The sequence below is a fragment of the Calonectris borealis genome, chromosome 3 (genome assembly GCF_964195595.1).
Source record: "Calonectris borealis chromosome 3, bCalBor7.hap1.2, whole genome shotgun sequence".
In the NCBI taxonomy this organism is placed as follows: domain Eukaryota; kingdom Metazoa; phylum Chordata; class Aves; order Procellariiformes; family Procellariidae; genus Calonectris; species Calonectris borealis.
In genome coordinates, this window is record NC_134314.1 from 62,976,012 (window position 1) to 62,991,061 (window position 15,050).

Below are 15,050 nucleotides of genomic sequence, written 5' to 3' on the forward strand. Positions count from 1 at the left end.
AGAGCTTCCCCCATCACTAATCTACTTCTCGAGCTACTAAGTAGCCTAAACGAACCCGTTCAACATTTATGACTTCATTTCATGCTGATAGCCCTCCGCTAGCGCGTTCACCACAGGTTGCATCAGCTCCCTGCAGCATGGAAGCTGGGAGATGCTCACGATGCCGAACTTCCCCTGGGCGCGGGTGCCCGCCCAGCCTCTCCCACGCCGGCTCCCAGCCGGGATCCACTCCTGTAGGGGAAAAGTAATTTTTACTTTCATAGGGCAGATCTGCAATTAGGGAGGAGGAGAGTCAGTGGGGACAAGAACGAGTAGAAAAGCTGGGAAGGGAGAAGTGAAAGTCAGTATTGCTGCTGAACTCTTTTTATCAGGTATTTTAACATGGCTTTTGCTCCCAGAGCAATACTAATTCTGCAGTGGTGGAGGGGATAATTCCTCCATCTTTCCCCTTTTTATCCATAATCAAGAGTGCTGCCGTTGATTAGAAGAGGCTACGCGCAGGCTGAAGGCAGACGACAATCTACCTCTACTGCCTTGCGTGGAGTCAGTCTGCACTCCTTTAATCATTTCATCTACCCTTTTAAAGAAAGCAAGTAAAGAAGGGGATTTACTCCTGTAAGGGCCCTTGAAGGCTGTTGCAGCTGGGGCTTGATAATACAAAAAAAACAACAGAAAAGGTACTGATGTGATAAGCTACAGCCAGGTCTCCTTTTTGCTAAATTACATCTTAGCAGAAACAGCATCAAGAAGGAAGGAGCCTACGAGGATTTTCTTAGAGAATTCAACCTCACAGCCCTTCTGAGAACATCAGCAGTTTCCGTTCCCATCTGTTTATCTCATCCTCACCTCTTAAGGCCCTTCTGCATTTCCCAAATACCTTCATAAAGTCATTCTAAGATATCACACACGCATCCTGCTTTTGCAGCATTCACAGGAAAATTGATATGCTAATAAGAAAACCCAACAAGTTATTATTATTTTTTTCTCAACTATACAATTTTTCTTCCTCTGCACACCTTCATTTATAGGTTGTAAGTTCTTCAGTGCAGAGACTGGTTCATTCAGGACCTTGACTTGTGCTCTTCATTTTGACAGTATTTAATAAATAACAGCATGCCCGAGTTATAGCTGCAATGGGAATCAACACCGAATTTCTCAATTCCAGTGCAATTGTACAGATAATGCTATACTGTCATTTCACACTGAACATGCTAATTGTATTTTATACAACTTTCAGTAGAACTTTACTAATTTTAAATGTACCTGCCATTGCTTTCAAGAGCAGCATTGGGAAAATGTGCTTCATCCAAAAAAAACCAAAGGCAACGGGAAACGTCATGACAGATACATTCTTCGCGTTAGTATGGAACAGGCCTCTGCAAGTCTCAGTACAAATGTTATACAGAAGGACTGTCAGACTGTTCTCTGTCTGCTCATTTTTCACTGTTTTGTTTTTCTTTTCAGATTTCTTTCTTGAATCCTAATGTCATCCAACTGCAATTTGCTATTGCAACAATATTTTCTGCTTTCACTTTTCAAACATAAATCTCATCTCCTTAAGTCTTCACCACAATAAACAATTCTGACCCAAACAAAGCTTTACGTTAGTCTACATAGCTCTTCTTATGAGCAAAAATCATTAACGGAATCCCACCTTAAATCTGGAATGTCAAACTTCCAATTTATTTATAGAACAAAGATATGAAAGGATCAGAGCCCTGCACAATGTGGATGAAATTATATACCTAGGAACTATTTAATAATGTTGGATTTTTTCCCTGTGCCTGCACAGCCTCCCTCAGTCTCTCCTTCTTCGTGCAGCTCAGCCTTTTGCTTCAAAGGCATCTGGGTTGCTTTAAAAATTTCCCATGCAGCACTGATGTGGGGGCAATTAGGTGTGGGGGCATTTCAGCTTTTTGATTAAAAGGTAAACTATAAAGCAGCCTGGGCCTGCTCAGTGCTGAAACAGGGTTAGGGCAGAACTATAGATCCTCTGCCTTTGATGGCTGACAGGAACCCACTGCGTTCCTCTCACCAGGACACAGACAGGATTCCCTCACACTTCAGGAGAAAAATATTAGAAGGTGCCCATTTATCTTTAAAACAACTCACTCCTATTGAATCTGATACCAAATGCACAGCACCAAGAGGTGGTCTCTGGGTGACACACTAATGAGGTGAAGGACCAGACCTGAACAGCACTACAATTCACAAGAGCTTATACAGAACAAACATACGGGGGAAGGAAGGAAAAGGACAAAAAAACCCAAACCAAACCAAACCAAGACAAAAAAAAAAGATAAGACCTTTCTTTCAATGCAAATGATTAGAAGACAGGATGGAGAAACACAGTGGTGTCTCTCTGACCACTGCTAATAGCAGATGCATAAGTGAAGAAACAGGGGGTTTGGACAGGAACCTCTCCATGTGGGGTTTCTGGATCCTAAACCAGAAAAAGAAGTTTGTGCCTTACTGCGCTTGTATTTGCCGAAGGAACAAAGGCACAGTGGAAACCAAAAACATTCTCCACCTTGTGGAGTTGCAGAGGGTACTGCAAGTTAAATATTGCATGATCATTTTATTCAAATATTCATTCACTATTGTAAGATTACTTTCAGCAGTAGGTATGGTGGGGGTAAGCCCATCTTGTAGACAGTCACAGGAATAAGTGAATTCAACAGTCAAAGCAGCCATTTACAATGATAATATCCTCATTTGGTGCACCTTCAGAAAAGGCTGCGCGATTTCAGGTATAGTCTGCCAAGCCACAAGTATTTGTTTATGTCCTAAAAAGTCTTAGTGCTAAAACTCAAAGTCAAATACACTGTTCTTATCTATTGCTTTTTTTTTTGAGGTGATTAAGTACGAAAATCTCTCATCAACTCCGGTAACTGTTGCATGCACCAAGTGATTGGCTGTTTTTAAAAAAAAAAAATTTGTGACAATTTTGAAAGATTAAAAGTATTTGTATTTGTTTGGAAGATTTTGCAAATCCCATAGCTCTAGGGAGCCCTCCAGCAAACTTGTTTATGAGGAAGAGAAATAACAAAGTATATTTTAAACATTAAGGACAACAGTATAATATGGCTTCTAAGTTATTAAATCTTGGATTTGCGAGATCCAAGGAAGATCTGAGTGCTCAGGATGTTGCATTGTACACACGATCAACTGAAGATCAGATTAAATTTTTTGAAGAAATCTCCCTCTCGTGGTTAAAGAGGGAATTCAAATTTTTTCTAACCATCTGTTGACTCAGCCAGCCATATTGTAATACACTGTTCAAGTCTTACTAAATAAATATTCTCTATAAAAGTCAGACGAGGTGGGGGAAGCCTAGTACTACTGTGTCCATTCCATAGTGGCTACCTGTAATTTGGAATACAAAAAAACCCAGAAGCCAAAAACAAAACCTCAGACTTAAGTTTCCCCTCACTGCTCACAACTGCTGTGAGTTCCAGCAGAGGGCCAAAAGCAGAATTTTTTATTTTAAAAACCAGCCATATGACAGCCATAATCAACTACAAACATACGTCTGAAATTACACTGGAAATTTGTCTTGCCGTGCTAGTACTTTAGAAAGTTAATTTGGTTAACTGCGTTTTAAAGGGTAAGTTATTTAACTCAAAGAAAGCATTGTTAAGAATACATTTTTAGACCAGTACTGCTGAAGATGCAAGTGTAGATTTTAGCAGAAGAGATACCTGATTGCAACTAGTGGGGGTTCAGCATCTTCAGAAACCTGGTGAGTTTTGCAGAGAACGAGTGTGCATGCTCAGAGGAAGAGTCTTCCCTTCGCATTTTGTAATACATGAACCATGTAAATCACTAATTCTGCTAGGTAAGCAAGGACTCAGGGTCCTGATTCATAGCACTGTTAGTGGGATATACAGCCTTTAAGCTCCAAGTCAAAAGTTCAAATGTAGTCCAGTATTGATGAAACCCAAGTTTTTCAATAATTCGAGCCCAGCTGTGGCAAATCCCCTCCACACAGTGCAAGGCCAGTGTATTGAAGTCAGCTTCTTAATGTAATTGCACATGTGGTAAAGACACAAAGCTGAATGAGGAAGCTCGTTTTGTACACCACTGTTGCCTGCCGTAGCACTAAAAAATTTAATGTTCCAGTCCTACACGAGAAAGGAAAAAAACAAATAAAAACTAAAAACACCCAAAGCTTTAAAGAATTCCAACAGCTCTCATGGTTTACCTCTGAAGACAGTTATCCAACTTCCTCAATGCTATCTCCAAAATCCCCATGACTGAAAACAGGTGCTAGTTTAAATATTAAAAAGGACACTCTGGGTCCCACATCAAGAACCAAAACTATTTCAATATGAAATAAGACAATTCAGAAAGATGCCTGTGGTGTTAGCATTAGCTCAGTTAGAACATGCACGCAGAATAGCCATGAAACATGCTGTTTCTACAGTCTTTTCTATTCATGTGTCCAAAAACTATTTAGGAAGGGAAGAAGTCTTAACACAGTTTCACTGCTGACAGAAGTTTGCAAACCCACAACCAGAATTTTGCTTCTCAGGTCTGCCCCAGAAAGCCTATGGGAAGGTCTGTACAGAATGGTCCATTGGATTTCTGGAGACCAATTATGTTCATCTTATTATCAAAATTGAGCCCAATGGTATTAGAGTCTCTAGAATGGAATACAAGACCTTTTAAACCAAACATACAGCATATGATAGGCAAACGTTTTTCTATCAGACTACAAATTCATTGAAGAGCACTCGCAGTTCTCTGTTACTGAAATTACACTTGGCATAATTTAGGATCCACGTACAATACAAACGACAGCAGTTTCCAGCAATTCAGGTTTGCTGTCCTTCTAAAACAGACAAAAAAACCTTCCATCCATTGAATCAACAACTCCTTTTCACAACTGTTAAATTTTTACAGAAGAGATATAAATCAGACCTGACCTTACTAACTTGGACTCTATTTGTAACAGGTTAAAATTGGCATTATTGTAAAGCTGATAGAGAACTTGGGACATGGAAGTATAATAAGGAAGTCAATCCTTATTATTAAGGTAATGGGTATGGAAAATAAATAAGCTTAACAATACTAATATAGTATTTTAAAGTGTTTTAATTAAAAAAGTTTGTCAAACGATGAGTATTTACAAAACATTGAGCCTTTCAATTCTGTTATCAAAACCTGCTGAACACAGTACACAAAACTTAAAGTAGAATATTATACAAATCTAAAATATAGTAAGATATCAATAAAATTCATGTGATTGACTTAATAAAAACTACAGCATTTCCCAAATAGGAAAGATAAAATATGAACCAGCACAGCTTGAACGGAATACGCAGACTTCCAATAGATTCATTAGACACAGCCTCTGGGTAGTCTTGTAATTGATGCTAGATCAAATCCAAGGCTTACCTGTTGAATGTAAACTGTACATACAAAATTTACAGATATTTTCAAAGGCTCGTTCTTAGTCTTTGCAAAGATGTTATAATTAACTCAATACAACTGATGCAATCTCTCTGTCTGGGAGCGTTTCTGTATAAGGGCTTAACTTGTCTGCCCAGAAGACAGAAAGAATTTCAATTCTTCTGAGTAAGGCGGAACCCAAATTTAAAAAGGCCATTTCTACTAGGCTACATACATTGAGTGTCCTTTCATATCACAGACAGAAAGAAAAGAAAAACCCAGACGACTCAAACCAGGATAAGGAGCAGCATATTGTAAACTCTTCAGAAATCCATGCATTTGCTTGCAGAGAATCTTTACTCAGTGCTTTCAGAGAAAGGCAACATATACCTCATCTAGTGTCTGATATAAACAGGTAAGAAGACTGGCATGCATAGAGTTAGACAGCTTCATTATGCAAAAGAAAATGAAGCAGAAATCTGTTTGTGGTTCTCTTTCCTTTTATACAGCATACAAGACTGGAGATCAGTTGATGTTTCACCTTGATCAGTAACAGAAGGCCAGCTGAACATTTCACTGTGTCACTGGCAAAGCAACATTAACAGGCACTTGGCTGGGCTGTTGGGCTGGTGACCCATTATTGAGAGGTTGTTGTGGAACAGCAGCTGGTTCCATTTTGCTGATGTGTGTTATGAAGCGTAACCGAAGTTTCAAAGCTGGTCTTAAATTACAAATTATTTTCTCAACCTGTTAAAAAAAAAAAAAAGACAGAAATGCATTTGGTAAAACAGGAGTATTTTGACATATGTCACTACTGTACACAAACATCACATTAGCACACCGAAAAGAGGAAAAAGATATAGTAAATAGTGGTATTTATGTAAATATTCTATTTCCCATGTTAACTTTTGGACCTTGTCTGATAACTAACCTTAAAAAACCCTACCTGGTGTAACAGTTCTACACCAAAGCTTTGCAAAAGAATTCACACAATTGACACTTTTAAGAGTGCATACTGTTATAAACGAAACTTTAAATTGGGTGAATGATTTTTCACTGAACATGGATGCGTTCTTGCTTTTGTCATGTGTCAAGTTATATTAATGAATCATAAATTAGGTAAAAACTTAAAAGATACAGATTGAAATGAGGAAAAGTTATGAAACATCCAAGAGCTTTATTTCTAGTGATTGCTTTAATAATAGTACTTAAAGCACCCTCAAACTATATCTTAAATTTCAGACTACAGAAATTAATCTTGAAATCTGAGATACCTAGTCTACTGCATCTGAAGCTTTTAAATGCATAGAAGTGCACCCACTTCCTAACTTGCATATAGAGACTAGTCAACTGTTAAGCATTTTGTTGTACTGCTACCTATGAAAATAATTCATAAAAAGATTAAATTTCTATATGAGAAGAAAGATAACTAAAGTATCAATATCTACTGTTTACTTACTTGGTCTTTCACACTGTCACCTGTAAACATATACTTCATATGATATAAGAAGTCACATATAGGATCCATGTAGTTCAGGTGCGAGCTGTACCGATCTGCATTCAGGAGCATTTCATAAAATGCCACTCCAATCTGTTTCCACAGACACAAAAAGCACCCCAAATTAAAACAGCTTTTAAAATGCTTTAGAGTAGAAATACAGTTAAACAGTGTAACAAATATACATTCCACTTTTATCTGTGATTCCTAACTATTTACTTCCTTGCAAGGACAAACAGGCAAGTCTAACTCATCCCATTATGCTTAACTAAATGATCCCATTTTCCCAAGTTAACTTCCAGTGAGTGCAATGATGGTATTTTGGTACATGCTACATAATTAGTGCTTAAACATCACCGATGGCATGGTTTAAGCAAGTGCCTACTAAATTTGCAAATGTAGACCTTGGTAAGTAACTAGGAAAAGCTTAGCACAAGATTTGAGTCTTCTAGAGAGAAGACATTACAGTTTACTGCACTCAGTTTGACCATTCAGCCCTGAATGGGCGGTTGGATTAGATGATCGTTGTAGGTCCCTTCCAACTAAAATAGTCAATCCTATCTAGACTCCAGCAAGGTCTTCAGCAAATGCATACAGTGCATTTTAATGGTTCCAGTATTCTCTACAAAGAGCTTACAACTACAGTGTTTGAATATACTTACTAAGGAAGCGTTGTGTGCCAACATATGTAAGCCTATGACCATTTAAAGACGGCAACGTGAAACTTGAACTTTGCGCTTGGTCATTTAAGTCACATGATAATTGCTGCCTACTCTGAGGGTACCAACCTCTCACGATTTCCTCACACTGAGAGCAACTCCTCGCAAAGAAAAAGGAGTGGTATGGGAATGTTAAGAAGCACAGAAAGAAGACAGCTTTTTAACTTTTCTCGTATTTTGGTTCAAAACAGAGAATGCAGGCACAAAAAAACTTCCTTCCTGATGGAGGAAGGAAGAAATCAGTCAAAGCAATACTTACAAGCTATTTATAGTGTTATACAGGAATCTATAAAATGATACTGATCCATGCCTAAACAGTACTTTCTTTTGCTCTCCAGTACTTTTACTTAAGCACTGCTTTATGAAAAAAACTTTCTAGAGTGACTCTTATTGTACCTTTAAGACCAAAAAAAAAAAAAAAAGAAAAAAAGGGGGGGGGGGGGGAAGCATTCCTAGAGAATTATATATGTATTTTTTGCTTCATACTTCCAAAGTATACTTAAAAAGAACCAGAAAAGGCAGTAACTCAGGGGCAAAACTGAAGGAAATATGTAAACAAATATACAGAAACACTGCCATATGACTATTTAACTATCCGATACAGTTTCTTGCCATTTCCTGTGTTCATGATATATCCAAAAACATGGGAACAAAAGTTACAAAACTCTTCTCCCGCTGTGTATGCGCCCCTATACTTCTTGACTTCTTCACAAAACAATGTATGCAAACTAAATATTTTAGAAAGAACTGAGGTGGGGATGGGGGGAGTTGCAGCACAAGAACCAATGGGGACCTAAGAAGGTTAAGAGTGAAGTTCCCAGCACAGACATTGGTAACTGGGGATGAAAAAGCGATCAGTAGCGGTGGTAGACCTATATGTTATGTTGGTCAGACTCTAGAGGGAGACAAGATGCATACTTGACATATAGGCTTTGTGTGTATTTACCGACAGCACAGATATTTAAAGACTTAGGATTCCCAAGTTAAGCTCTCCTTTCTCGAAGGGTCTCTGCTACCTGCCATTTTTCAGCTCATCTGCCTACTGGCCAGCTCCATCTCTTTTCTCCTCCCCTATTATCCACATTGATATGAACGTAAGAAACAGCTTGTGCTCCTCCATCCTCACAATTCAGCTCTTGCATGCTTCCTTCCCCTGCACAGAATCTTTTAAAACAGAGAGTAAGTCTGATGCATATTTTGCATGCAGTTTGAGAGCCAAAGAAAGCATGTACTGCTTGCGATTTTTGGGGTTGTATTTCTTTTTTTTTTGTTTGGAAAAAAAAACATGTGCTAGGTGTTTTATCCTGAACCAAGCTGGCAAGATTTCAGTTAACTGGGTAGTTGAATACCAACCAAGCACTTCAGATCCTTGAAAATATTGTTTAATTTGTATAAAATTTAATTCTGAATGTTTATCAGAGATCTCTACCAGATTCTGCCTTGTAATATAATTGCAAAGTTAAAGTAATATATACTGTATAAAGTAGACCAAGAGCTATACCTTACCTCTATCATGCATCGTGTCCTCTCCTGCTGGAACCGTTGCAGAAAAGGACCAACAAGGTGGTAAACGTATAGTAACTGGAACTCTGTTTTCACTATGGGTATCAATACTTCTGTGAGGAACCTGTAGTATTTCAAGACACTTACTACTTTAACTGGATTTCCCCCCGCTTCTTTCCCCTATCCCAAATTCTAGCCAAAACATCACATTCTCTCTCACAAATCTGGGCCTTCATTTTAGAAAATACAGTGTAGTTCTGCAAAATTAGTTATTTCAAATATCAGTTATTTTGGTGAAGCTCTAGAACATTTCCAGGCATTATTACTGGACCAGAACAGCCAAAAATTCTATGCTCAGCAGAACGCTACATACAGTCAAAAAGCTGTCCTCTGATGTTTTAACACTAGCCTTAAATCAAGGTTCAGGATTAATTCAGAGGAATACATCATACCATCTTCATTTTTGTCCAATATTTTAAGACTTAGTAGGTGAAGTCTGTTAGTTCTCTCATCACCACGGCACTGGGGAAAGTCTAATCAACTTTTTAATGCAGTAGCATTTTTTACTTGCTTTAATGATTAAGTGGACCACTACCACATCCTTCAGTCACCGAAGCATCTCAACTTGCAGCTAGAGGGTACTCGCTAGAATTAAGGATACATTTACACTGATTACAGTTGATGCTTTAGGAATATGCTACAGTCAATGGTTTAAGAAAACCAGAAATTAATAAAAGCATAAAAGCTAATCAAGATAAAAAAGGCTCATTAAAGGCAGTGACACTCTAGCCGAAAGCCCCAAAGCTTACAGATAACAAGAGTTATGTCAGTGGAAGAGGGAGCTGCAAAAAAAACTTGTGATCTATCTGTTGAGTTTTGGAGCTTCCCTGTACATATTTGCTGGTATAAGTGCTATAGGTACAGCTTTGTTATCTACAATATGCATGGAATTTAAAAGACAAATTAAATCATCAAATACCATTACACCTACTTAGGAATGAGAGAAAGCTGTCCAATGCTAGAATGATGCCAGACAGCATGTGCCAAAGCCAAAGTGTAGCTACAACTCATCTCAGAATAAGACTGGTGACATGCTGTGAAGTCAAACAGCTGGAATGGGTAACCAACCCACTCTGTCTCTGACGTCAAGCTGGGACTGTTGATAACGCTCACAATACGATCATGAAGAACAATCCAGTACGGCTCCTGGAAAAAAACAAAAAGTCGGAATTGCTTCTGAAAAGAACACTATCCAAGACAATGCTTCCTCATCTCTTTCTAGTATCACTGCATTTCTAAAATGTTTTTAACTCCATGGTAGTTTATAAACCTGTCTGACAAACATAAAAATTAAGAAGCACAATACAGAAAGCATCCATGTTAGTGGATGTGACACACTCGAGGGTGTGCCATTATCCAGACATATTTCATTAATTTAATTATTTAGCTAGCTAAATATAAAGGTCTCCAAAAGAAGCAGAGCAAAGGCAAAAAGCCTTAATGGAAGGAGACTGAGAATTTTCTGAGTTTTCTGAGTACAAGCCCAAACAGACCAAAAATCCAAGATGGAAACAGGGAACAAAAAAGGTACAAAAGTCAAAGAATATAGATGAAGATGCAAGAAGACAGAACAGGAAAAATAATAAGAAGCATTATAAAAATAATAAGCATTAAATCCATGTTGGCTTTCTTCCAAGAAAAGGAACCATTTTGTTAAGGAAGAGAAGTCATAAGGAAAGGATAACTGTTGCACACATAAGCAACAGGTAAGCAAGATCAAAATTATTCAGGTCAGGTACCAAGAATTATTATATTTAGAACATCAAAGTTTCTACTTATACACGAACTCTAAGACTGCATACATTTGCTTTTCCAATTCTGGGCACATCTTGTTTACATGGTTTAAGAGATACAGGATGTGCAAGTGCAAGCATTAATAGAAAATTAGCTTTGCATCAGAACCCTTATATCAGACCTTCTTACTTCATAGTTCCAGTTCTCAATTAATACTACACTTGTGTAGTTTTTAAATAGGAGTGATTTACTTCCTTTCACCCTAGCCTTAAAACGTGCTAGAACAGAAAACCTGGTCAATTTTTCCATGCTGGAGGAGGAGATGTTTCTCAAACGTGCAAGTAGCCTTCTGAACAGCTCTCTGTGGAATCTACAGATGTTGGCTATCACATTGTAAACTGCAGAAGTTTTTACAACATACAATAGAAAGATGATAAACCTTACACGGAAGAAGAGATTTTTTTAATTTTAAAATACAACATATTGACTCACTGGTAATGCTGTGATAATTAGTCCAATAGCATTCATCCAAGCTGTGATATTCTCTCTTGGCACCAGGGGCTGACTAGAGACAGAGAAAAAAAAAAATGAAGCTCTGAAATTCACAACTGCAATTTGTGCTTCTAGCGCACCTAAAGACAAGCTGTATTTATGCAAAGAATATTTCTCGAGAGAACTATACACATACAGGTATTTAGGAGAGCCAACAGATGGTATAAATGCCATTGAGATGTTGTTCAGGCAGGATTTTGCATTAGTAGATTCAAAGGCTGTTATCACACTGTTCTTCCTACTGAATAGGCTTCAGTGCTTAAGGGTTACTTGTCCCTTTATTGACTCCTTCCCTCCATGTGCCCCAAACACAGCTAACAATAATACATTACGAAGCTGAATGAGACTGAAAATGAATCCTTTCAGTTTGTCATTGCTCAAAGATGACATGTGAATCACTGCAAGAATACTAGGTCCTTTCTTTTACTTCAGTTCTTGTACCAGTGGCTGAGCAAGAAACAGAGCTATGGGTCAAACTTAATGCATCATGACAAAAGGCTAGCCTTGGCCCACCACTCTGTTTCGAAGTACTTCTGATTTTACATTAGCATCAGGAGGATTCAGAGTCCTGCCGAATGCTTCTTGCCCCTTTCTTTGCGTTCAAATACACTGTGATATTAACTGATGAAATGTCCTCCTCCCAGCACACCTGAAAGGAGAACAGGCTTTTTCCAGCCTCTGTGCTACTGAACCCACTGGACAAGTTCTTTGCCTGTGCGAGGTCCTCCTTCCGTCTTTTAAGGGGATCATGATGAATCAACTGTTCCTGAAACACACACAATCCACTACGGCACAGAAATCAAACACGTGATTTTTCTGATTGATCCCTATAGCCTTGTTTGTCCTCCAAAAATACTTTCTATATAAAACTTAAACGATTTATACTTAATTAAAAATTTATAAAAAACTAAGAAAATGAGTATCACAGACTACCTTAGCAATTTCTAATTGTGTATTATATATTGCAGAAAACAGTTTCAGAGAGCCAACATACCTCTTCAGCACAACATTGAGCAGTGCATTGCCCACATCCTTCCCTGGAACAGCCAGAGCCATGAGCTCAACACAAGTAACATGGAGAGCATGGGCAGCTGGGTTAGGAAACTCATTGAATCTCCAGTCACAATTCGGAAATGGACCGGGTGATTTGCCTGCCATAGGTGGCAATGATTAAGGAAAAAAAGCTGCCTCAACATGGACTAGTGTAAGCAGCACACTGCTTAAAAATATATGTATATACCACACATACTAAGTTGAATTGAAATGAAAGATAAGTTACTGAAAACAAGAAAATAACCACATTTCATAAAAATAAGACATATGGACAAAAATATGAATATAAGGCAATGATACTCAATGACTAAGGACTGCATGAATACATAGCTATTTTAGGACTGCTAAAATACATACCTACAGCTATATACATAGCTATAAAAATATACCACACACACAAGGTCATGCAGAGGATAAATTTCTCCAATTAAGACATGGAACAAAACAAGACCAACCATCTCATTCACCATCTGCTTCCAAGACAAGAAGATGAAAATAACAAGAATTTGCTATCCTGCATAATCTGAAACCATTAATTTGCTTCAGTATAGGATCTTCTAGCAGACTTCTAGGGTGACAGTTTATGCAAAATGAGCATTTGCTTAGTCTCTGAAAATATTCTACTTTCCCAACCAAGACTAACTCATCTGAGCTACATATTCAAAAGATCTCCAAACGCACTGTTAACATTTGCATAAAAGCAGGGGTTTATATAATTTTAGATTTCTTTTGAGAGATCTAATAAACTTCTTTCAAGTTACACATAAAAGAAAGACAAGTTACACATAAAAGGAAGAGGAGTGAAGGAATACACAAAATATCCAGAAAATTGGTCAACTCCCGTAAAGCTGACCCAGAAAGAAGACGACGTCCAGGTAGATTCCACTAGCGCTATTCTCTAGAACATAGCTGCAGGGGTTCACTAACTACTTCCACAGAAATTTAAATCAGATGTAGTCATAATTGTAAAAATTTATAAAAGGCAGCAATTAAGAAAATGTAGGTTTGCATTAAAAATATAACTTCTAGTTTTTCACTCCTATAAACCAGCTTCTCAGCAGCTGCTAACAGCACATATACTGATCTTCAACTAGACACAGCTAGTTATGTACTGTCTTAGATGTGGCACTGCTTACAATATTTTATTCTCAGTAATACTAATAATGTCATCAGAAAAAAGTAATCTTATTTTCTACACTTTAAAATACTCATGCTTTTTATCAAGGTGATTTTATGTAGCAATTAGAATTTAATTCAGAATGCATCAACATCAGCATTTATATTTATAAGTGATGCATTAAACAGTGAAATATTTATACAGTTGTATTTTACTTTGTTTTCAGCATATCTTTCAAGATGTTTTTACTAGGGCAACACAGTCTCTGTGGAGAATAATAAAAAAATGTACATTGAAGTAAACTAATGTGAATTTAGACTGACATATGCAGCTAAATAAAGACTCCAAGCTTTATTTCATATCTGAATAGATGGAAATTGAACTTTACATTTTGATGAAACAGAGCTATAAGGCATTGGCACAGCCTAATTCAAACTTTAGGAAGGATATTGTCTACTAGTCTTCCAATGAGTTTGCAATAGTAAGTGTCATCAGGAATCCACGGATTTTCTTCTCGGGCATTCATAGCGCATTTGAGATAAGTATCACTTAGACACCAGCCTAGTGGGCGATTATCTTTGAGAGAGCCAATTATGGCATGAACAAGTTTCCTCTTGAGGTTTGTGCGCTCTCTGAGATGCCTCTCATAATAATGAAGGGTGTTGTACAGGTAAGTCACTGGACGGTCTGCCAAGAAGAAAAGGAAAGCAAAAAAACCCAGAAATAACTTCTAGCATCGCTATTATGTTTATGGTGGCAAACATAAAACTAAAATCAAGAGCTCTACAAGACTAAGTTGTATGTATTTAAAAACAGTGCATATGGAATTGATTCACGTTCTTTATTCCACTATACTCTACAGCATGTCTTGTACATATACTTTAATGTGTGTGCAGAAGGGTAGAAGTCAAGCAAGAAAATAAGTACTACTAACAGTTCATATCTTAATGATAATACTAATATATTTTTAAGTAAACCATCTAAATCATCTCTTCATATAAAAGGTATTAAATAGGAAGAATCCAGGTATGAAGTCACAGTGAAGAAATAATATTGTAAATTGTCTAGGCATAACATAGCAATGACACCTAAACAAAAACTTATTATAAAAGTGCAGTTATAAAAGTTTAAACAAATCAGGTTAAATTATTTGAATCTTAATCAAGCATTGATGGAGGAACTGCTTTTTCATAGAATCATAGAATAGTTTGGATTGGAAGGGACCTTTAAATGTCATCTAGTCCAACCCCCCTGCAGTGAGCAGAGACATCTTCAACTAGATCAGGTTGCTCAGAGCCCTGTCCAACCTGACCTTGAATGTTTCCAGGGATGGGGCATCTACCACCGCTCTGGGCAACCTGTGCCAGTGTTTCACCACCCTCACTGTAAAACATTTCTTCCTTATATCTAGTCTAAAACT

At 37.6% G+C, this 15,050-nt stretch overlaps 1 protein-coding gene across 5 annotated transcripts in view; it reads right to left on the minus strand.

Annotated features, from left to right (window-relative positions):
* Nucleotides 1-3,417: 3,417 nt before the first annotated feature.
* Nucleotides 3,418-15,050, minus strand: part of MED23 (mediator complex subunit 23) — a 44,380-nt gene continuing 32,747 nt past the window's right edge. For 4 of the 5 annotated variants that reach the window (XM_075145839.1, XM_075145838.1, XM_075145840.1 and 1 more), the window contains 7 exons: nt 14,081-14,317; nt 12,455-12,620; nt 11,401-11,473; nt 10,106-10,320; nt 9,118-9,238; nt 6,854-6,985; nt 3,418-6,141 (listed from right to left, as the gene is read on the minus strand). In XM_075145839.1, the coding sequence (XP_075001940.1) occupies nt 5,968-6,141; nt 6,854-6,985; nt 9,118-9,238; nt 10,106-10,320; nt 11,401-11,473; nt 12,455-12,620; nt 14,081-14,317 (1,118 nt within the window). In that variant the 3' untranslated portion in view covers nt 3,418-5,967. Of the gene's footprint in view, nt 6,142-6,853; nt 6,986-9,117; nt 9,239-10,105; nt 10,321-11,400; nt 11,474-12,109; nt 12,246-12,454; nt 12,621-14,080; nt 14,318-15,050 lie in introns of those variants that run through there. The other variant, XM_075145841.1, reaches the window with a different exon arrangement.